The sequence below is a fragment of the Coloeus monedula genome, assembly GCF_965178545.1.
Source record: "Coloeus monedula genome assembly, chromosome: 6".
Classification (NCBI taxonomy): domain Eukaryota; kingdom Metazoa; phylum Chordata; class Aves; order Passeriformes; family Corvidae; genus Coloeus; species Coloeus monedula.
The window spans coordinates 60,497,520-60,522,302 of record NC_138786.1 but is presented as its reverse complement, the minus strand read 5'-3'; the positions used below and the strand labels follow the sequence as shown (position 1 = coordinate 60,522,302).

The window sequence follows — 24,783 nt, the reverse complement described above, 5'->3', positions numbered from 1 at the left end:
TTCCTTTTGTGCTTCAGTTTATGTCTGATATTAATCAGTCTCGGAAAAGATTCTTGGTTTGCTTTCTTCCTTCCATAAAGAACAAAAGTAATTTTCAGAATCCTATTTCCTGGGGACACTGTATGAAGGATTTGCCTGCAGCAAGGGTTGAAAAAGGGGATTTTCCATTTCTGTGTTTAAGAAAAAGGATATATTTTTCTTATTTCAAGTTTTGGCCTTTATTTCATCTGTCAAGATGCAGCACTCCCCATGAAATGACATAAAGATCAATAAAGGATTAAATGGTTGGAAACAAAAATGACGGAGTTGACCTTTGAAGGAAGAAACAGGTATTAGACTGTGTTTTCAGCAAACAATTATTCCAGTAATTAAACCACAAAGCCCTGAGCATCGATCAGATGCTAAAAATAAGATCTGATTATCACAGAGACTCATTTTCCTGCAAGTACTTGGGAAGAGCAGCATTGTCCAGTGTTAGTCCCAAAAGGAAAATGAACTTGCTGATGTTTGCTAACAGGACAAGTCTGATCCCACATTCCCATTGCATCCAGAACTGAGCATCAATTCCCACTGTGATTCGATTCTCTTGTGATCAAACACCAAATGGGGACTTAAAGTTCCTGACACCCATTCCTGACTTCTTGTATAACTATGGACAAGTAAATTGATCTCTTAGTCCATTTTCCGTCCTTACTATGGGAATATTAAAGATAAAATAGATCATATCTAGTAGGTCACTTGTGTTTCTTTTCCTTGTGTCAGAGCCTCTTCCTTCATGTTGTAATAGCCCCTACTGTAGCACCTCTATCTGTGTGGAATGTTCTGGGAGCTAAGACAGTACCAATACTAAATCACAGTAAAACGGGATTTTTTGGAAACAAATGTTCTTTAGGATGGCATTATTTTAAGCATCTTGTTCCAACCCCCTGCCATGGGCAGGGACACCTCCCACTATACCAGGTTGCTCCAAGCTCCATCCAAACTGACCTTGGACATTTCCAGGGATGGGGCAGCTTCTCTGTACCAGGGCCTCCCCACCCTCACAGGGAAGAATTTCTTCCAAATATCCCATTTAAACCTGCCCTCTTTCACTTTTCCCAAAACTATTCCCAACTACTTTTAACGTTCCAGCTACACCTATGGGAATGGGCCCTCAGAAAATCACAGAGGCAAAAAGAAATGAGCAAAGGGCAAAGCAAACCAAGTGAGGAGAGAACACAGATGCAGCAGGATCTTACAAGCTGCACAGAGATTTAGCAGTGTGCTTACACTCCCAGTGATTTATTCCTCTGTCTACAAATGGCTGAGTCAGTGGCAGATTTTATCCCCTAAAAAGCCAGAAAAACTCCAGGAATTACAGCAGTCCTTGGAGAGCGGGTCCCTGAGAAGGTCCCAGGAGAGCTGGGGACCGGCTGATGAGGCTCTGATCTCCAGGAAAGCGATGGCACAGAAACGCTCCGTGCCTGGAAGTGAGGCAGACAGGGAGGTAATGGCACAGGGCACAGAGCCAAGGCGGTGGGAATGAGCCTTCCACTGCCTGCAATGCTCCTGGAATGAGCACTGCCACTCTCAGTCTGCAGCATGTGCAGTGGGGGAGGGAAGCACTCTGTGTTCACGTCCCTTGAAGTGATGTAGGAGAGGGCTCAGCCAGCAGCCAAGCAACAGCATCTGATGCATCAGGAAGTGTTACTACAGCACTGGCTGAAATAGAATATAAATCAGAGACATCATTCTCGTCCTACCAGGCTGCTTGGTGCCTACAGGAACCAGAGTGGCTGTGGGCAGTCACCTTTCCACTGGCACCAGGGTGATGGATCCATTCCCAGCAGAAATCGGCCCCTCCAGGGGACATGTGCTCACTCCCTGCTGCTGGCAGGCCCCACACAGAGTCTGACAGCTGCCTTAAAATGATTTCCCAGGGGAGAAGGCTCGGCTTGGGGAATATTTTGAGGTCATTTTGGAGTCACCTCTCAGGCAAAGGCTTTGGCCTCACTGTATGCTGTGCCCAATACTGGCAGCAGCCTGAACACCAGAGGAGCAGAGTGCCTGGGATGGGATGAAACCCAGCACTACAAGTCTCGTTTTTTGACATTGTGACACCTTGAAGCTCTTTTCTGACTGGGGACTGACATTTCCATGGGACATTACACTCTTTGGTCTTTTGTCACACCAAGGCCTTCACAGGGATGTGGGCTCATCCCTTGCCAGTGGTGTGGTGTCAGGTCAGATGTTGTGCAGCCTCCCTTGGTCAGAAACCTCTGCATTCTGATTTATAACTCCAGACACAAGAAAATGTGCAAGGGAAAAGGCAGCTTCTGGTGGAGCAGAGAATCATCACAGGATCACAGAGTCACAGAATGGTTTGGTTGGAAGGGAACAACCAAAAGGGACTTAAAGACCATCTTGTTCCAACGCTGCTGCCAAGGGCAGGGACACCTTCCACTAGGCCAGGTTGCTCCAAGCCCCATCCAAGCTGGCCTGGAACACTGCCAGGGATGGGGCAGCCACAGCTTCTCTGAACTGGGATAACTGGGACAAACCAGGAAATTTAGTGCCAACCAAAACAATGGCTCTGCTGTCTTTTGTGTTGTGAGAGTGATGAGAAGCAGATGCTGTCCAGAGGGATCTGGGCACCTGGAGCACTGCTGAGTGCTCTGGGAAAGTCACTTCATGTCTCTGAGTCCTGGCTCCCCAAATACAGAAGAGGGTTAATGGCATCAGCTGCCTTTGAGAAGCATCTTGTGCAAGACCTGTTCTGCACACAGAGCTGGATACCATGACTTGTAGACCCCTCCCTGGAGCTGCACAAGGGGGATAATTATTCAGTTCTTCTATTTCTAAACATGTCAGTGCTTCGCGAGCATTGGAAAATGATAATATCTTGTTTGCCATAAATGTGGTAATTATAGCTAAAACTCTTCATTTACATGGAAATGACAAACAACAAATTAAAATCAAGCATCTACAATTAGGGTAAAAGCCACGGCAATTTGTTATTCTTCGCAAGAAATCATTTTTCACATCATTTACTGGGAAGGAGGTCTCATTACATAATGATATTTAGCTCTTCAACTACTTTTCAGCCTCGCAGCTTTATTAATTGCACTCACAACAGTTCTCTAATATAAACAAGCATCTTCATCTGCTGGCTGGGAATCCAAACCTGACAGCACTGCATCCAGCTCTGGGGTGTCCAACACAGGAGGGACATTGACCTGTTGGAGTGGGTCCAGAGGAGGCCACCAAAATGATCAGAGGGATGGAGCAGCTCTGCTGTGAGGAAAGGCTGAGAGAACTGGGATTGCTCAGCCTGGAAAAGAGAAAGCTTTGGGGTGACCTCATTGCAGCCTTTCAGTACCTAAAGGGAGCTGACAGCAAAGGTGGAGACTATTTACAAGGGCCTGGAGGGACAGGACACAGGGGAATGGCCTCAAACTGACAGAGAGCAGGGCTAAATTAGATACTTGGAAGAAATTCTTCCTTGTGAAGGTGGGGAAGCCCTGGCCTACGCTGCCCACAGAAGCTGTGGTTGCCCCATCCCTGGCAGTGTTCCAGGCCAGGTTGGATGGGGCTTGGAGCAACCTGGGATAGTGGGAGGTGTCCCTGCCCTTGGCAGGCAGTAGAACTGATGCTCTTCAGGCTCCCTTCCCACCAAAACCATTCTGTGATTCTCTGATTCTATTTACAGCCAGATGGAGACCCAAAGCCAGCAAAGAAAATGGAGGGAAAATCTGCAAATATCTTTGGCACAAGTGTAATTCCATGGGTATTTCTCAGTAATAACGACCCAGACACCTGATGATTGCAATCAAACAAAAAGGTTTCACTGAGTCTATACTGGCTGAGGAGAAAGCAAGTTTGACAGACAAAAATTCTTGCAGGAGGCAGAATGTGACTTATGCTGGTCTATCCAAATGAAGGAGCTACAAATACATCAGGCAGACAAAAGGTGGAAAAGGCAGCTCCATTTTTAGCTTGCATGGGGAGAACTGGCTGGTTTCAAACACTTTAACAAAACTCTGAAGGGAAATGCTTTAAAGAAGAGGAACAATTTTGACTACTGGCTAAATGGGCAGCTTCAAGGTGTGGGCCATGGTAGGACCTGGATTCTTTTGTTCTGCGCTTCAAAAGAGCACAAGGCCAAATTCAACCCCCAGACAAGCAAACCTGGCTTCATGGGGCTGATGGTGCAGAACCATACTGGTGGGACTCAGCAGCAAACTGGAGCAGTGCCTGGCCATCACTTGGAGTCTGCAGCTCCTGGTTCCCCCTCAGATTTTATCTACACCTGAGACAGGTGCCCTGGCTTGACAAATTAAACACCAAACTAAGCACCAGCTCTACCTCCACATTCCTCTGGGCTTGTACCTCCAACCTAGGTCCTCATATATTAAGTCTGATTGCAGTGGAGAGGCTGTTCCAGGGGCTGCTGTGAAGCAAAACCTCTCTTTTCTCTGCAGCACCTATTAACAGTTACAGGTGAGGATTTGCAGACAAATTATATCCCAAAATATTGCTGAAGTTTGCTGCCACCCACTGAACCTTATAAAATCACCATCACCTCTCAGACAAGTTTTGCACAGCCCTGCAGGTGAAAGGGTTAATTTATCCTCTGCTATCCACATTTCCCATTTATTTCACACATGGCACAGAGCACTGTTCCTGTGTGACTCCAGTCTCTGTGGGGTTTGCTGCTGCTGCCCCAAACACACACCCAGTGCTGTGGCATTCTCCCATCCCACTCCTTCCCCTCAGAAATGAATGGATCCAGAGTTTCTCCAGGCGGATTTAGATAATCTGTAACAATTTACTTACCCGGAAAGGGCATTACCCTGATTGGAACAGGTCAGAGCCCACTCTCTGATTAGGACAGGGATATGATGTGGCTGTCAGAAGATATTTTGAGTATCCCTGAGTGAACTCCTGATTTTGCTGCCATCATCTGTTCAAATAACGAAGAAACAATTTGATGCAAGAGAACCTTCACAACATTATCTGGATAAAGCCTCAGAGGCCAATCTGCTTCCAAAGCAGCAGCAAGTGTTTATGATCTAAATGCTGATGGCTACTTGGTACTGCCTGCTTTCTAAAGACCACCAAATGGGCCAGGAAATTTTCTGCTGGCTTGACAAGGGTGGTCTCAGTCCTCTAGGAAGACAAACTCTGAAGAGACATACACAAAAAGAAGTCACTGACAAAACCTGAGGAAGAAATAAGCAGAGGACATTTTTTAAACTCATTTTTATAGTGGCCTGATTGCACTGTGGTTTTAACGGAAAAGATATTTAGATTAGATGTCAGGAAGAAATTCTTGATCCTGAGGGTGGTGAGACACTGATAAAGCTTGACCAGAGAAGTTGTGGCTGCCCCACTTCTGGAATGTTCAAATCTAGGTTGGATGGGGCTTGGAGCAACCTGGTCTAGTGAAAGGTGTCCCTGCTCATGACAGGGTGTAGAAATGTGATAAGAGTCTATGATTCACTGTGAACTGCTCTTACCTTAGCTGCAGGACTAACAAATATTAGTAAGGAAAGAGGCTGGGGTTGTCAAAATCACCCCTTAGTCTTCTAAATAAGTAGCAGCAATTTTTTTGTTTTGAACTGCAAATATTCTGCACAGGGAATTCCCAGGGGAAAGGCTGCCTTTTCTACAGCACAAACAAAACCTCTACCACCTGAAATCTGAAATTCTTTGTAGGTACAGAAAACAATGAAACTGCAGAGCACTTCTGAAATTTAGTCCTAAACATGAAAAATAATTTACTGGCCTTACCCTATTATATTGTGAATCAGTTGACAGATTTGGGCAATAACTGATCTGGGCTAGTTACAGGTTTGATTAACAGACCCAAAGAACTGTTGACTCAAACAAGCTCATCACAACATCCTGATTTATCAATCTCTCCAGACTGAGAAATGCTATTTGTCCACATTTACTTGAACCCAAAGGGATACAGGAGCTGAAGTTTCATCTTTAAAGTCCATTTCAAAGAGATAAACAGATCTACCAAAAACAAAGGAGCAACAACCCATGCATTTCCATTTGAGCTGCTGGATCCTTAACCAGCTTTGGGAATCCAGAGGTAATTAATGCATTCAGGAAAATTTCCATTTGGTATCTGGGAACAGAAAGCAAGACCCTGAGAAGCTGAGCAAAGCCAACCTGGTGCCTTGCTGGAAATGCCATGACTTTCTGTGCTATTGCACCAGCTTTTCTGCCTTTAAGACTGAGAAGCAAGAGGGAAATTAACTCAGTCCAACAGTGACAGCAACTGCAGGACAGCCTGGCCATAAAACAAAACATGCAAATTCCTCACCCAGGCAAGGGGATGAGACAGACTTACACTGATGTCTGCACTCAGCTGCCTGTCTTTGGTCCCTCAGCTAAATTATCAACAAGGTCACACCTCTGACTTCAGTATAAAAATGTTTTATGTGGAGCCCAGTGAACTTGAAAGACACTGAAAGTGCTTTGGAAGGTCCCTTCCCTTCCTGAGTCACAGCTCCCTGCCAGTCTGCAAAACCAGACAGTTTTGGGGTTTTCTGTCCCTGGCACGTGGTTAAGGGCTGTAGGGGGAACCTTGTACCGAAGGAATAAAATAGAAGGATGGTTGTACTGGATCAGCTGAGCCTCACACCCCATCTCTGAAGGCAGATGCTCACAGGGAAGGGCAAACACAGAGCTGATACTTCCCTTCCTCCCTCTCCAGCCTGCACCAAGTCACTGCTGATCCAGGGGTCACAGCTTCCCTCTTTATCAGGCTTCAGTACAGATTTGTGTCCCAGCAACTGTGACCATTTAATGAGCAAAATATAACACAGGAGGAAGAGACTGCATTTCTTGTTAATTTTTATTATTGTGAGAGCTGAAAGGCCACCTGAGATCACACACACACACGTGATAGGTGTTCTACAAACCTGCAAAGAGTCAGTATTTGCCCAAAAGAACCTAAAAGAATGAACCCCCACAGAGCATTGGAATTATCCCATCTATGAACACCAGGACTCAGGCACGGGATGGGGAAGTGATTTGTTCAAGGACTCATATGAAAAAGCAGCACTGGCTGCAATGAGATGAGGAGATCAGGCTCTGCTCACAGTCATTCTGGGCCAGACCAAAGGTCAGGCTGGCTTTGTGAGGCTGACAGTGACCAAGAGCATTTGTCTAGGAAAAGTTTATGGATGGGACAATCACACAGTGACGCTCTCCTGGCTCACACTCCTAGCACTCTGGGGCTCTGGACAAGGTCATTCCTTGCACAGAAGCCCATTTATCCTCTGGTTATCCATGTTAATTTATCCTTTTGGTTATCCTACTTCTATGTCTCTGCTGTGTCCCTTTCCAGATGCACAGAGGGGCAGAATTGTACTGAGCATTCAGAGACAAAATGCTGGTTGTTGTTTCTCTCTGTTCCTTTATCCCCCACATCCCTCCAGACCAGTGTTCCTACTGTATCATCCTCCCCTTCCTCTCATAAGGATTTGGAAGAGAGGCTTGGCTTTAATTTATACTCTTTGCCAAGAGTCTCCAGTTTACCACTCAAATTCACTCTCTTGTGGTTATAGGACTAGCAATAAAAAGAGCTCTCAGCCTAAATTTCCCCCTGGAACTTGACTGTCCCTAGGATTTTCTCTAGGATTTCAGAAAGAGTATCTAAGCTTTCCTATATACCCAGGCATAAATAAGCCCTATTTTTCCCCGTGTCTCAGCAGGGGTATTTACCCTGAGCATTAACACCCACCCATCCCAAGGTTAGAGGGACTGTGGGGAACATCTGAGATGGAGAACATCTCTGCATCCCTGATTGGGCTGGGGACAGGGCAGGATGGCTCCAGCACCCATCACCTGGGAACCCTGTTAGTGAAATCTGCTTTTAGACTCACAGAACTATAGAATTGTTTAGGTTGGAAAAGCCCTCTAAGACCATCGAGTCCAACCACTCCTCCAGCACTGCCAGGGCCACCTGTGTCCCCAAGTGCCACATCCACAGGTCTTTTAAGTCCCTCCAGGGATGGGGACGTCACCATTTCCCTGGGCAGCCTGTTCCAATGGTTGACAATACCTTGGTTGAAGAAGTTTTTCCTAATATGCAATCTAACTTTTATGCAGTGCAGAGCAGAGGAGGGAAACACCTGAGCTGTTGGGCCATAGGAGGGACTCCAGCAGGAGCACTCCAGGCAGCTGCAGAGCTCTCCTGGCTCATCCCAGGGAGATGAGGACAAGGGAGCTCTCCTGCCCACCCACACTATGTAATCTATATCCAGGGGAGCTGCTGGCAGGAACTTGAAGCATATTCAGATTATATTCAAAAAAACTGAAAGTCCCACTGTTCTTTAAACCCTCATATTCATCTTCAGAGCCCACACAGTAGTGACTAACCAAACCTCAATAACTAATCACTGCTGCTGTCAATTAGTACCACTGAATGTGCTTTTCCTCCTGCAGATGACTCCAATTCGGGGTTGCCTGCTCTTGTTTGGAGGGATGGTGTTGCAGCATCTCATGGAACCATGAAGGTTGGAAAAGACCTCTAAGATCATCAAGTGGCACTGTCTGTGCCAGGCCATGTTCATGCACTGTCCCAGGAGCTCCCACCAGCTGCAGTCACAGCTCCAGCGACATCCCTGGGGACAGAATCTCCTGCAGTGCCTTTGGAAGGAGTCGTGGAGCTGCATCCCAAGCCCTGCACTGCCCTGAAGGCATCTCTGTCTGCTTGGTGTTGTCAGAGCCTGCCTGCAGCCAGGCAGGGGTGATCTGGCACAGTCTGAGACATTAAACCTGGGCCAAACAACCACTGTGGCTCTTGCTCTGAGCTTGTCTGGATGCAAAGGCTGAAATCAGACATAAGGAGCCAGTGATGCAGCCCTGCTAAGCCCAAAGCACAGTGGTTCATGGTCCCAGAGAAGAGGATCACAGATCCCACTGCAGCTCCAAGGCTGTGGGACCAGAGCATCCACCATGGCAATGCTGAGTTTTGCCAGCTGAGATTCTGACTTTATCCACTCCATTAAGACATGGACCTTAGCAGAACATGCTCCTGGCTGCCTCTGTCTACCAAAAGTTAAATTAGCTCCCTGCTTCTCCTGCTCCAGACTGCAGTTAAAGAATTGGAAGAACAGGATTGTTTAGGTTGGAAAAGACCTCCAAGATTATTAAGTCTGTCAAGATGCACTGGAGCATTTGGCTGAGCAGGGCTGACTCACCATGGAGTCACTGCAAACTGGGACTTAAGAGGTTAAGCAGCACTCACAGGAACATGTTCTGGCTATGGGAGAGCAGATATAACCACAAAGCACTGCTCCACTGAGGATACTACTTGGTCCAACTCTGTATTTGACCCTCTTCCCAACACTCCCTAAAACCAAAAAATCAAAAGAGACTATTTAACCAGTCCCAACAGATGCAGAAAATAACAAAACCCACAAAGAGGTTATTTTCCTGACAGTACATTTATACTGAACCCAATCTTGTCATTTTCCTGAATTTGCTTATGGGTGGTTGTAAGGAAAGCCAGGACTGAGCAGGGCAAAGCAACCCCCTCACTCACAGGAAGAAACAGCTTCTGGTGGGACTGGAAGGGCAGACACCGAGATCTCTCCTCAGTCCTAAACCAAAGCACACACCAAAGCCATTGAGGGGTCTTGGAAATCCTCTGCTGGTGTCAGAGCTGTCCCAAAGCCTGCAGAGGGAAATGCTGGAATAACTGGCATACAAAGCAAAAGCACAGGAGGGTCATCAAGATGCCACATGTGCCAGGGGGGGGTTCCTGGGCTGTTCTCCTGACAGGGACCTTGGAGCATCACCTGGATCACCTTGGCATGGGCATCCCTAAGCTGGTATGGGGCAGGTTAAGGGGACAGTGACAGTAGCACAGCATGTGACACTGTTAAACAAAACAGAGGGTCTCCTGGGGACAAGAAACAGAAAGTTGAGCAGCCACTCCTGCAAAACCAGTCCATGCACACACCTGAGTGAGCAAGGCACCCTGAGTGGTCAGAGGGGAAAGGGGGATTTGGGAAAAACAGCCTCAAAAAGGACTCAGACTGGAGAACCTCTTAGCCTCACTTCACATTAATAAAGCCTCAAGCACAGATGGTACTGCTGGTATATTAAAATAAATGATGGGCTATCAGGGAGCAGCCTGGCTGAAACCCTTTATTACAGCCCAGGCTTGGATGAGTCTGTGATTAGAATTACTCAAAAACAAGGGGAGAAAACGGAACAAAGAAAGCAAAAGCCTCCAGTAATTCTCACCATATCGACCCCTCTCTGTGATTAATGCTGATACTCAGCATCTTTGCAAAACAACAACTGCTGGAGGTTTGAGGTAATTATTTTATTGTCAGACAAAAATCTGAGCAATTTACTTATTTCCAATATATGTTCATAACTCACTCTCAAGCAGAGCAGAACTTCTACATATACATACATATTTATATTTATATTTATATTTAGTTCTATAGAGAGGGAGAGCATCCTTGCAGGAAAGAACTTGGATCTCCTTTCATTCTCAATGGGTCTTAATCTGAGTGAACACCAGAGGGGAGACAGGTTTAGCATCAGTCATTTGTGGTTTGCACTGTCCAAGCAGAAAGTGCATCTACATTCTCATTAGGAAGGAACATTTTAAAATTATCCTCTCCATAAATTACCCTCTCTCTCTCTGCTACTTGTTGCAAAATGCTCTTTCTCTCCATTTTTCTCTTACCAGCTCTGCCATGGGGCCAACATTTTAACCCCAAAGATCAGCCTCTGACGTAAATCCCCAGAAGGACAGAGGCAATTCAAGGCTGATGAACCTTCACATTCCCCTCTATCCATTTTTTTAATGCCATGAAAACAGACAGATTTTTGCTTCAGTATAGATCACTATTAGAAAATAAATGTGATTTCTCCAACATAAGGAAAGCCTCTTTTTACATGGCAAAGCCCACCCAGAACAGGCACACAAAGGAAAAATGAGTAACTCTCACCCAGGGAAGGCACTGCCCTGCCTGTGTTCTTCAATCAAGCTAAGTGATTGCTAAAATCCAAAGGGAGAGAGGGGCTGAAAACCAGCTCCTCAGTCGGAATGGAGCCATGTTTTCTGACATGTACAAACGGAAGGGTGGGAGAAGAGGCAAAGCCCACTGAGAAGTGACACATGTAAATACTCAAACCTGCAGGCGTGGGAAAGGACAAGGATTACTGCAGATGAAAGAGAGAGCAAAGACAGTATGATTTATATTCCAGTGGGGCTGACAGGCAAGGAGACAGGCAGTCCAAGGCAGCTGACAGCCCAGAAGGATTCCTGCCTCACCGTGCTGTGCAGGAACCCAGATGGTGCTTGGGCAGCAGGTGCAGCCCAGCCTTCGGAGCACGGAGCTCTGCGCAGGCTAACGGACCCTATCCTTGAATCCGGGCAAAAAAACCCCAAGATAAATTACCTGGAGCAGCAAATGCAAAGTCATGCTCCAAGGTAGACACATCCTAACTTTAAAGGATGTGTCAAACAGATGGATAGAGGCCAACAGCTAGGGAAGGTCAGAAACGCTCAGACACGTGCTTGAGTTCTCCAACTCTGCTTTCTTGGGCTGACAAGTGCAACTGCAGGTGCAGCAGAAAGCCTTTCAGAAGGAGTCTTCCTGTGCTGGGAAAGCCCAGGAACCTGGTGCTGCTGCAGGCTGCCCTTCTGTGCTACCCAGCAAGCCAAGGAGGGAGAATTTCATAGAATCATTATGGCTCGAGAAGTAATCAAAGAACTTCAAGTCCAACCCCCAACCCAGCACCACCACTATTTCCATCACTAAACCATGTCCTCAAGTGCCATATCCACATGTTTTTTGAACGCTTCCAGGGCTGGTGACTCAACCATTTCCTTGGGCAGCCTGTTCCAGAGCTTGACAACCCTTTTGGTGAAGGGCTCCCCTTAGTAAACCTTCCCTAATGTTCTCTGTACGCAGACATCACCCAAGACTCCCCTACCTGAGCTGGGTTGGGGAGTCTTCCACAGATGTTTCCACCACAGAAGCTGCTGCACCCTCCTTGCAGCTGTTTCAGGGAATTTTTTCCTGGCAGGGAAATGGGAATTAGGGCAGGCAGGATTGGCAGCAGCCCTCAGACTTGGATTCATCCATGTATCCCACCACCCATTAGAAACTTTCCCCAGTCACTGGGACCTCTCACACCAACCATGTCAGCCATGGTGATCAAAACTCCCTCTCTCCTCCCACAAACTGGCAGATGGTTTCTCCATGCCTTCACACCGACTCTCTCCAAACTGAAGAAAAAGAAGGAGAAATGTCTTGGATGGACAGGATCTCTTCACTCCTCCCTGCATTGTCCTGTAACTTCAGTTTAACACCTTGTCTGATGGGATTCCAACTTCTCCGTGGGCAGGGAGAGGGAAGGCAGAGCCAAAACTGAGAAAATGCTTCTAAATCCTCCCCCAGCCCCGGGAGGCAGCACTTAAGGGCTGGTAACAAATGGGCTTAGTCTTCCTCTGACACAGGTTTAACTGGATACATAAACTTTGTGGAAGGGCTGGTATTTCAAAGTAATGTATCCAAGGATGTTTTAGTGCTGCTGTTTCCCAATACACTCCACCAAAAATGTCAGGGTAAAATATCAGCCTGATTATTGTGAGCAACAGCTTTGTGTCACCTGTTTCTGATAGCTGAGCTGGGAATCACCAAGACACCCTCAATCCTCTGATTTACTCATAGAATCACAGGACTGTTTAGGTTGAAAAGTCCCTCAAAGATGAAGTCCAACCATTCCCCAGCACTGCCAAGCCACCACTAACCCATGTTCCCAAGTGCCACATCCATACAGCTTTTAAATCCCTCCAGGGATGGTGACTCCACCACTGCCCTCATCTCTCTTCCCTGCCCTTAGCCTTGATTTTTACTTTGAGGGCAAGAGTTGAGGTGCTTCCGAAGGAAGGACATGGCTCCAACTCACTAGGGGTTCATGCTCCAGGGTTAGAATCTCCTCGTCTCAGTTCACAGAGCAGACACACTGCTCCTGTCTTCCCTTTGAAACACTTCTGTTTCAAACTGACCTCATTCCCAAGGGCACAGCAGTCTTGTGCTGGATGGAAAAAAGGAAGAGCACAGAAGAGTGGTCAGTCAGGACCACAGGGTTCAGACTTGTCCAAGTTTTGTGCCTCCTGGAAGGTCCCACTGACCAAGATCCCAGCACAGGGCTGTGCAGGGAGTGAGCAGGTTGAAGAAAGAAGGAATAGTAAAGAGACACACTCCCCAAAACACCTTGGAATTAGATCTGACGAGGAGAAAAAGCCGTCTCTGATGTGAATTGTCCCCTTTTGGGAGCTGCTCTGCTGTTACAACAGCAAATGTCACCCTGAGCTGGCAGAGAGGATCATCACTGCTCACAGACAGGATGCAGAATTCCCTTTGACAAGACAAACCTGATTAAATATGAGTCTGCTCCAGGATTAAGATGCAACCATAAACAATCTCTTAGGTAAAAAAGAAGCAATTCCAAAGGGAGAGCACATCCCTCATGAGGGACAGAAACCTGAGTTAGGCACAGATTGATGGTGGGAGCTTTACTGCTGCTTGGGAGAGGGAAGGGGAGCTAGCAAGGAACATATGGAACTGTATAAATTATTTGGAGCACCCAGAAAGACAGGAAAAATAATCTCTGTTCCTGAGACTGCTCATTTCTGTCTGCAGCCGTCTGTAACCCAGACCTTGCATGGCCAGTGCTTGATGCCACAAAACTCCCATAAATACCTGTGATGGGGCAAGGCCACAGAGGGCAGGATTGCTGCAGGAACTTGGAACATGGGGGAAGGAAAATCTGCTGGTTACGCTCCTCATCCTGGCTCCTGCCAGCCTCTCTCACCTGGGATTCCTATGGACTCAGCCCCTCCTGTTAGGATCTCTGTGTGATCCTTGCTTCCATTCCAGGGAGAAATGCAGGTGTGCACATCCTGCCTCCAGAAGGAAAAGGCAATGCCCAAGCACTAATTTAATTCCCCTCCCCTCTGCCAAAGGCTCCCTTGTGAAACCAGAGGGGTCACTGGGCCTCTCCGTGGTTTTGCTCACCACCTTTAAAACACAGATGAGCCTTTCCAGGGTGATTAAGGAGATAAATGCATTAAAGATTAAAAGGCACTCCGATGTTCCAATACCACGAGCTGTAAGAGTACTTAAAATAGATCCATTTGGGGCAGCAATTAAAGAACATATTACTAATTTCTGAGCCTCAGCTCCTGCCTTCCTAATGCTGGTTATTTTTGCCCATAAAAGCATTAATCCTATCTTCCTGTAGAAATGACATTTCAAACATTCATCATCTTCCACTACTGTCCTTCTGCTCCTCTGCCTCACCATCATTAACCAGAGGCATCTGTTATATGGTTTATGCAGTGTAATTTGTGACCACAGATCTGCAATACGCAAGAGCTATTTTCTCTGTAAGTAGCTGCTTAGAGCTGCAAATATTTTTTATCCATTATAAAATAAACCCAACATTCACATTCCAAAAGTGTGTTTATTATGCAAGTGCCTTGTCATTACCTGAAAGAGTTATACAACCTTCCATTATGGTAAGAACTAATGTCCTACCCACAAAAATACATGAAACACAGACATGGTTTATATTTTGGAAACTACACGTCGAGAATTATATTGTCACACTTCATAACTTCTTCCTAAATTGATTTTTTAATCTCTAAATCCTACCCACAGGGATGATCCAAACTCCCCTGTGTACAATTCCTCCATGGGTACATGGAAATCAAAAACAAATGCTGTGGAACCAGGCAACTCAGGTGACTTCTCACCAGCTACAGTCCTGTAATACAGTATTGCCATGAACAGGTGGATGCAAAGAACACACCAATGGGTCAGCTAAAGAAAGGAAGACCTGGACAAAAATGGATTTAGGTTAAAACAGAGAATAAAAAATAGTACCTAGCATACATAAAAGCCACCACAGAGAGCAAATTCAGATGTAAAATGGAACTACAGATTGATGAAGACAGAGCAAGGTGCTAAAACATGTTAGCGAAAATACAAAAATTATATCAAGTGGACCCTAAATTGAGAAAGAATAAAACACCAATTCCATACATTTTAAATGCACAAAGCACACTGCTGCATGCCCCAATGTGGTAAAACTAAAGGCTTAGTAAATTTCCCCAGACCTCCTGCTGTTACCTATGGATAGCAGGAGTCCTTCACCTTGGGATGTGGATCACAGGCAAGCACTGAGGCATCAGGAAATAGCTGGGAAGCCTGGGGCCAATTTTCCTCTTGGGTCATTGTTGTTAAATTAAGAATTCTCACAGAACTGAGAGAATAAATACTCTTGGGAACTGGGAGAAGAAGCCACCACCAACAGAAGCAGAGGGGTTTGATCTCCTTGGAGTTGTACAACATAGACCATCTGCTCTAAGGTGCATGAGGAACAACTGAAGGACCATAAACTGTTCACTAGGTTTGAACCCACCTCAACCAACTGCAGTTCTCCTGGTAATGCATCACAAAAGAGGGAGCAGGGGAAAATTAGGTGGTTTTATTTATTCCCTGAAAATTCAAGTTACGCATGTGATCTTCCTGCCCATCCAATGCTCTCCAGGTGTTTAGTGTTTGCCTACCACACCCCCCATATACACAAACCAAGAAACAAGTATGGACACACCAAAGTCACCTCACAAAGAATGCAGAAAGGTCCAAAAGTGCTGCTCTGTCCTTCACTGGCAACTTCTGAAGGCAAAGCACTTGAACAGGACACCAAACCAGATCCCAAATCATATTCAGACCTCGCTTCCCCAGAGCTGCAGCCTGCCAGGATGGCTTTTGGAAGCTCAAATTCTATTTTATAAAGGCACAGATTTTCTCATTTTCTGCTTTACTCTGTCTAAATATTGCTGGTTAGAGAGTCAGTTGATGGGCTGTAAAACTGTCAGTCTCATTACTGGCACTTATAAATGGCTTTTGCTCAGCTGGAGTTAATGTAGGACCATCTGACTGCCCAGAACTGACATTTTTAATGATTCTGTTCCTCCAGTGCCTTCTCATTGACCACTACAAAAATCCAAACTGTCTCTTGCCCTGCCAAGATGTTTTGTGGATCAAGTTCCTTGTTCTCTGGGGATTTGCAGCATGTCAGCCATCAGAGCAAGCAAACTCAATAATAACTGACCTGAGAACATCTATTCCAACACTTCTGGGCTCCTCTGTACTGTAGATTTTAGCGTTAAATGTCAAAATTCTGAAGGCTAGAGGACAGATGCATCCCCTCAGGAGGAAGACATGTGTGTAAGGTATATTAAAAATGGAAAATGCCAACTGTAGAAGTTTGGTGCTTGGATGTTGTCCCCTCACCCTCTACTCTGCTAGGTACTGTCACCTTCCTTCAGGTCTCCCTTTCCAATGCCATAGCCCAGGTGAAGTAGAACAGCTTCCCCCTCCAAACCCTGTTTAATTTACACAATAAGGGAAATTCTTCACATCCCAGCACTATTTAGGGAAGGAAGGGACAGACAGAGCTCTTCTGGGGATGCCCAGCAGTTACAAAGCTGTCCCAAAAATCAAAAGAACTGGATTTTCAAAGTTGAAAATCACCTAGAGAAAAAGGGTTTCAAAGAAAAACAGCCCATGCACCTATCCAGCAGATCCAAAGCTTCACAAGTCTTTTACAGTGAGTCTGGTCTCTCCAGGTGCTCCAGCAGAACAATGGGAACAGCTCTTCCAGCTTCCTGCAAGGTTGGGGGATTTCTTCCGTTCTTAACAACCCACCCCCTGCTGACACAAGCTGTGTGCTTTTTCCACCTTTCCTCTTCTCCCAAATACACTCCATAAAGAAGCCCATAGCCAGGACCAGCTATGGACACAGAGCTAGCCTCATGAGTGCCCATGAACCCAGAGCTGGGAACCAGGGCAGAAATTCCCACCTGGCACAAACCGGAGAGGGGAGGGGCTACTCTCCTGCAGAAGCATCTCCCATTCCCCACTCAGTCCCAGGAAATCAGCCCTCTCATCCCCTGGGTTCAACTCCTTCCATGGAGCTCAGATTATCAGTGTGAGCCCATGCAAGCCCTTGGTTTTCACAGAATCACAGAATCATGGAATGGAATGGCTCGGGTTGGAAGTGATCTAAGATCATTTAGCTCCAATCTCCCCTTCTAGTTCCATTCTCTTTGTGCCTCTAAGCCATAAATAATCTCCCTTCCTCGTAGGAGTACTGTTGAGCACCAGCACACTGCAGATGGCAAAGGAAGCAGTGTCACAGAGCCACTGAGGTCATCTAGGCAGGAAAAGAAATGGCTCTTTTCATAAGTGTCTTCCTGCTGGAGTAAGAGGGCTGAGTCACAAGCAGAGAGGCTGATCCCACTGCTTCCCCTCTTTTTTTGCCAGCACAGCACTGCACAGAAGTCCCATTCAACTCCTAAAAATAAACTCAGCTCAGCCACAGCCTCATCCTTTCCCTCATGGATGTTTGCACGGACTGCAACAGCCTGAAAACAAAAGGCAATCCAAACCATTTGGATCTGGTGATGTGTAACCCAGCCAGGCACTTCCAGAGAATGCCAAAATCCACATCTACGCAGTCCTTCAGGTGCTCAGACCTATTGCTGATGCTGACCCAGTTTAGACTTCACAGGGGCTCCTCCAATTTGCATAAAGTCAATAAAACGTAAGTTAGGGAGAAGAATCCTGGTTTTTGCCACATAGTCTGTTAATTCCTTGTCTGAAATTTTTGGAAATATGGCCTTTCCAGGGTCTGAGGAACAGCATCAACCCCTGGTTGCTGCTTTCTCACCTGCCTCCTGTACCAGATAGGCATCTCCTACCCTGAGCCTCCTCCTCCAGCAGCTGGAAATGCAGCTGTGACTCCAGTCCAGACCTGCATAAACCATGAACTTGGTGCCTGATGCAGAACAACCTCCTCTGTAACCCCAAAGTTCCTGGCAAACATTGTCATATCCAACAGCACCACATACCTCTGTCACCCAGCTTGCCAAAGCCAGAAACCCTTAAAGACTTGGAATTATTCCCCTCACACAGCTCCTGTGCAGCCTGATGGGATAACAGGAATGTGAAACAGGCCTGACACAGCCACCCCCCAACACAGTGTTTTCCAAGCAGGATTTAGTGTGACAGGGAGGGATCAGCCCTGGTGCAAACTCAATCTCCCCTCAAAGGCCAACCCTCCCACAGAGTTCTGGAAATCAATCCTCCCACAGTGTTCTTGAAACACAATCTTCAATTCAATTAAGGAAGCCAACATCACTAAAGCAGGCTGGAAACAGCATCACAGAGGAGAACCTCCAGGTTAAATCAGAATTACACATTCAGGGGAAGGGATAAATCTCACATAAATGTATGTGATAGACAACATATAAAGGAGTTTTGGGGTTTTTTTTTTGTTTGATGAGCTTCTCGGAACAGTTAATTCTAATAGCCAGACATAAAGACCTTCTGTCTAGGTGTGGTTCAGCTCCCACAAATTCACCTGAAGGGTTCCCACTGCATTTGATGGGGCTTGGCTTGGGAACTGAGTATGCTGGGAAATGATTCCAGAGCCTTTTGCCAATGTGGGACAAGTTCCTTGCTAAGATCTACCTTGTCCCACACCAGCTTTGACTTGCATCATGTGGACTTCACACATATAAACACTGACTCCTAGGTGGAGTCATTAAACACAGGGCCTATATGTACAGTGGGAATAAATTGTATAAAGCTTTGTAGAGGCTTTGCAGGTTTGTCTTCACACTGCCAGCACAGGGCCCCATGGCTGGACCATGCACTTCTTAAAATGCCAGAGGAGTGGAACTTAGACAAATGCTGCTGAAGTACCAAATGCGCTGATGAGCAAATACCCAACTCCTTTGTCCTCACAGGACAAACATCCCTACACCAACCCATCTTGGGCAAAGGGAACTGAAATTTCCCCAGGAATCTCACACGAGAAGTTATTTTTTTGTCCACCCTTGGAGCAAGACAACACTAAGCAAAAGCAACAATTGGGTTTAGCTTGAGAGCCAACCCATGAGATTTCCTGGCACAAGGGACTGTCTCATGCAGAGTGCAGAGCAGGAGATGTGTCCTTTGTAAGGGCAAAGCAAGAAGGGGTTTTTCTCTTACCCAGGCCCTGGTTCTGCTGCTCCCACTCGATGGTGTCAGGAACCTGGTAGGACACCCCAGCCAGCTGGGCCACAGGGTTTTCCAGGCCAGCCAGGGGCTCCTGGGAGGTCTCTCCAGGAAGTGTGAAGCCTGGCAGCTCCGTGTCACCCTCCATGCTTTCATCCATCAGGTCTATGTCTTTGTCCTCCTCGTCTTCCTCTTCCTCCTCTTCTTCTTCCTCCTCCTCCTCTTCATCCTCTTCCTCTTCCTCACCCTCTGGCCAGAGAGACAGAAAAGAAACATCAGGAAACATCCCACCAGGCAGAAAGTTCACAGATCTCTCTAGGTGAGCACCAAGCTGAGCTCCTCCAAAGGCAGAGCAGCTGAACAAACTTGTGCCTGTTCTCTAACAGGAAAGACACCCAGAGGGGTTCATTGGGAGGAGCTCATCACCACTGGAAGTTGCTGAGGAACAAGGAGATGCTGTCTCAGACTCTCAAATTAGTGGGAAATACAGTAATTTTTTGCTTCCTAACAAACAAGGATGTGCATGTGTACCAACACCTGAGCATCTGTAACTACAGAGCTCCCTGCTTAACTCATTCCAGCCCAAGTGAGAGCTCTTTCCCTGAGTTCCAATCTTGGAGGCAGCAATAAGTTGGTTCTATTTTTAACTCTTATTAAGTCTTTCCCAGCTCTGGAAAGGGCACTGCTTTCTAGACCAGGTTGCTCCAAGCCCCATCCCACCTGGCCTTGGAAAGTGTTGGAGAGAAGGCAGCAGAACCAACACTTCATGGGAGAGCTGATAAATGTGACATTGGGGAAATTCCTGTGAATTTAGTGCAAGGTGTCCCTGCACATGGCAAGGGGGTTGAAACAGGATGATCTCTAAGGTCCCTTCCAACCCAAACCATTCTGGGATTCTATGAATTCTCTGCCACAGCAGATACCCATTTATTCCAGAACTGTCTGTACTGTTCACATGCGGAAAAATAAATATTTAAGCCATGTTTCATCACTAGAATCTAAAACGGCAATACAGGAACCACTGTACTGGATCAAACCAAAGACCCTTTCTGTCCACATCCTATTTCCAACCATAACTTGCTGCAGATGCTGAAGAAAGACCAGAGCAGGGCAAATACAGAGCCCAGTCTTCCCACAGTTTCTCCTCCCAAGTTACAGTCACCAAAGTCTCAGGGACATCCTATGCCCAGAATTTGCACTGGAGCTATTTAATAGCTACTGATGGAGCCACCCAGCAGGGACAGACAATATCTGGAACAGTGCCATGCTTTGAATTTCTCACACTTTTTCAAAGCTGAGAATCAAAATATAGCATTTATGCACCTTTATCTAATTTACACCAACTCTGCTCAGACAGGTAGAGAAACTGTCTCCTGGTGTAGTCAGACTGGGAGAGCCCATCACCCTGCATCCAGGCATTAAAAACTAACAATCCAGCCAAATCACCATTTGTTATCCAGATATCCCTTTATTTGGAGTTGTACCTCATATAGGTTGGTGGCAATCCAACCTGGATTAAATGGGGTAAGGTGGTCTCCTTCCTTTGGCCTCCACAGACTGGAGAGATCAGTGCATGTTACAGACTCACTGATTCACTGTGCTCTTCCATGGCATCTCCTTCCCTTGTAATTCAAGGATTTGCTTCCAAGCACTGCACGTTTTTCTCAGCTCACCAGGCAAGACAATCCCAGTCGCTGCCTTTCAGTTCTAGTCCTGTGTTCCATACAAATGAGCTGCTGTCGGGATTTAGCTGCATCATCCTGCTGTAGCAGGGCTTTTGGTACCTGGAAAGATCATTCCTGCCACAATGACACCACACAGAGCATCTAATGGAGCTCATGGGGATGTGGTTGGCCCTTAAATTCCTGCTGCATTTATAGGCAGTTTCTGCATTAGAATGTGCCCGTCATTTAGAATCAACCTCCGAATTTTCTCTGTCAAAATGCATGTTTTCATACAAAACACACGACTGTAAAGCTGAGAGTGGCCCCCAGAGAGTCTCACAGAAAACCTGCAAAGACAAGTTAATGTAGGTCTTTTCCCCCTGCTGAGAGCAACACAGCTATCAACAACCCCAAAACTTAACAGCAGCCACACTGAACAGCCAGAACACCAGAGAAGAGGAGCATGAACAGAGTTTTTCCCTAGACTAGGTGTAAAAACCAGCCAAGAGAGAACAGGCATCGGATTTTTATCTCTGAAAAACTGCTCTGGGACAAGGATTTTAGAAGCTTCTTGTGATTTTTAACAACCCAAATGACACACACCTGCCAGGATCGAGTGCTGAAGCCACAGATAGCCATCTCCCTGTCTCCAAAGCCTCGCAGGCAGCCAAGCTGAACACCCAAATTGAAAGTGCTGAGACTACTTATCACATCTGATGATCACCAAGCTCCATCAATCACCACGCAGCCGCAGCAGAAAGCTGTGAATAATGAGATCCTTGTAACACAGCCGCTGCAAGGGGGAAGGAAAAGGCTCTCAGCTTGTTCCCTTCTCCTCTCTGGCTCATTCCTGCATTTGAAAACAGCTTTTTAGTCCCCATCCCGAAACGCCAACAGCTTGCCTTGCTGCAAGGTGCAGCGCAGAGCACCACTTGGTGGTCACAAGGAGGAAGCTACGCTTCCAAAAAAACCCCAAAGACTTCACGAGTGTGGGATTTCAGCAGCAGAGGCACAACAGGCAGCCGTGGGCAGGCTGTGCATAAGGCTCGGTAGTCTCATAAGATGGAAAATGGAAGTGAGCATCACACAGCTGAATCTCAAGCTGGAGGTTTGTGTTTCACACAAAAGCCTTTTGCAAAAGTCACGTTTTTCCTCCGAAATTGGCACTTTTTGGCCTTCAAAAGGCCTCAGCAGCAGATTGAAAGGAAATTATTGGGAAAGACTGAATGTAGCAAGGACTGAAAGTGCAAAGCCCAGCAAATTCAGAAATTAATCCAGAGTTTCATGTGTATTTGCAGCTCACTGTGAACTATTTTTGTGTCATGGAACGGTTTAGGTTGGAAAAGCCCTCTAAGATTACTGAGTCCACATCCCCAAGTGCCACATCCACACATCTTTTTAATCTCTCCAGGGATGGTGGCTGGGCAGCCTGACACAATGCCTGACCATCCTTTTGTTAAAGAAATTTCTCCTAATATCCCATCTAAACCTCCCCTGGTGCAGCTTGAGGCTGTTTTTCTTGTCCTGTCATTTGTTACCTGTGAGAAGAGAACATCACTTCCCTAGTCCTGCTGGCCAAGCCAGGGTGGCTTCTGCTGTGAGCCAACCTTGCTCCAGATTTTCATAGGTTACACGTGAGCTGATTTTGTTTGTGTGCACCAAATCCATGATGTGCCACGTGGATCCATCCAGGAGGGACAGTATCTTCTCTCCTCTCCTCTCCCAGTGACACCAGGACACTTCAGCACTGAAACACAGCCCAAGCAGATGTTTGTGTTTTCACAGAATCATGGAAAGGTTTGGGTTGGGAGGGACCTTAAAGCTCATCTTGTTCCAATCCCCTGCGACAGGCAGGGACACCTTCCACCAGACCAGGTTGCTCCAAGCCCCATCCAAACTGGCCTGAACACTTCTGCCACTCTCTGACAGACTAAACAAGCACTGCAGTCACTAAAACAGCCTCTGCTTTGCCTTCATGGAAACAGAAAAATAAAAAAAACCCAAGATACTCAACACCTCCCTGCTGTGACAATGGACAACAGGAATCCCCAGGGAAAATGAGATTCCCAGTTTACGTGTCAAATGTTTTAGTTCTGAAGGACTTGGCAACCTTGTAACAGGTATTCAAAATTTCAGGCTTGGGGAAGCTATAGGGGAGCCCAAGGAAACAAGGCTGAGATAAAATAACACATTTTTAGCAGAGTTTTTGGGGGTGCCAGCTTTATTAATAGAAACAGACAGCATTGGGCTTTATCATGGGACTCCAAATGGATCCATTGGTGACACTGGTGATATCCAGAGGATTGGATTTGCTGTTTCAGGGGGGGCAAAAGCTCCTTATGCTTGCTCCAAAAGTGAGGATTTTTACCACAAATGTACACATGTACACATGCACACTGGCTTTTGTGACTTAGGCAGGAGAAATGAGACCACCTCACACCACCCTTGTGAGGCAGTTCCTTGACGCAGCAGGAACACAGAACCTGCAGGATCTGCAGCAACTGGACAACCACCAGCATCCAGCAGGTAAAAGCCTCAGACTCAGTTTTTGGGGGTGTGATGGCTTGAAAGAAGGTGCAGCTGAAGGCAATGGAGCTGAAGAAACCTCCACTGAAGAATTATATTTCTATATTGAGATATTTTCCATGAATGTTTGCAAACACTTCCATTCCTCAGAAGAGCCAGGAAGCCATCATTTGTCAAGTTTAACACACAGGAGCAATATCTTCCTGTGCCCTGAGCAGCGAGAGGCTCACAGTGGAAGGTGATAGATTCACTCACAGGCACAAACTGCACTCAAAGTGCAACGAAAAAATAAAACAAACTAAAAAGGAAGGAAGTTGCAGGGCAAAAACTGGAACTGTCATTTGCTCTGTCCTTTCCCTTCCCAGCCTCCCTCACACCAAACTCAGTAGACAACAATGTCTAAATGATCCCACAGAGGATTGCTGTGATCCAGGACAGTTTAAGCTGTGATTTTATTTGGTGTTCAGTGCTGCAGGGTCACCCCTGTGTGCTAATAACAATAACATGTAAATAATGATGTGTAACTAACAACAGGATTAGGGATGGGGAGTCTTGACTCCCATCTCTTGCCAGAGCAGGAGGGAGAGGCATTAAGAAGCCACTGCCAAGTGTTTCCTCCCACTGAGGTTCACTCTTTGCACTGCTTTTGTGATCACAGCTGGCTGTGAAGTCAGGAAGGCCTTTCTAGGACAACTCTTTTATTATTAATGTGTTGCCTTCACGTGATTAGTCATATAGTGTCACCATCCAACAGCTCCAAAATGCTGCCTCTGACAGCCCAGAAGGAGAGAGCTGGTAGGAAGGTAGATGGGCTCTCACCAAGCACTGCTCCTGGGCAAAGTGCTGGGCCATGGTGGGGCAACAGATCCAGGCACAGAAACTCTGCCAAACATCAGGGGAAAACCCCCCTAGGGATGAGCTCTGCTAAGCCCAGTCACCTCCACTGCAAAGCCATCCAGGGTATTTGCAGGATGTGGTGTTGTCTTAAATGCTGTGCTGCTCTAGGAAAATCAATCTCCTGGGAAGTTCCAGGATCTGGGCAGTTGCACAGAGACAGGGAAAGGGACTGTTGGGAAGAATACACCTGTTGGATAGGATCCTACCACACAAAGCAGGATAACATAACCCTACCACAGAAGCTTCAAGAGAACATGAATTTACACGTCACAGAATAACCAAGGCTGGAAAAGCTCTCTAAAATCATCACCATGTTCCCCCCAGCACTGCCAAGCCACCACTAACCCCTGTCCTTAAGTGCCACATCTCTTAAATCCCTCCAGGACTGATGACTCCACCACTGCCCTGGGCAGCCTGTGCCAGTATCTGACCACCCTTCCAGTGAAGAAATTTTGCCCTAATACCCAACCTAAACATTCCCTGGTGGAACTTGAGGTCGTTTTGTCTTGTCCAAATTTTTTTTCTTTTGTAACAGAAGGAAATCCTTGCTGGCAGAGTGAGCATTCCCCTGGCAGCAGGGCTGAGCT

The 24,783-nt window shown here is 46.5% G+C and overlaps 1 protein-coding gene across 1 annotated transcript in view; it reads right to left on the bottom strand.

Moving 5' to 3' along the window:
- Positions 1 to 24,783, bottom strand: part of ARMH4 (armadillo like helical domain containing 4) — a gene marked incomplete at both ends in the record, with an annotated part of 47,071 nt that overhangs the window by 12,329 nt on the left and 9,959 nt on the right. The window contains one exon of the mRNA XM_082282866.1: positions 19,104 to 19,358. Within this exon, the coding sequence (XP_082138992.1) occupies positions 19,104 to 19,358 (255 nt within the window). The remainder of the gene's footprint in view (positions 1 to 19,103; positions 19,359 to 24,783) is intronic.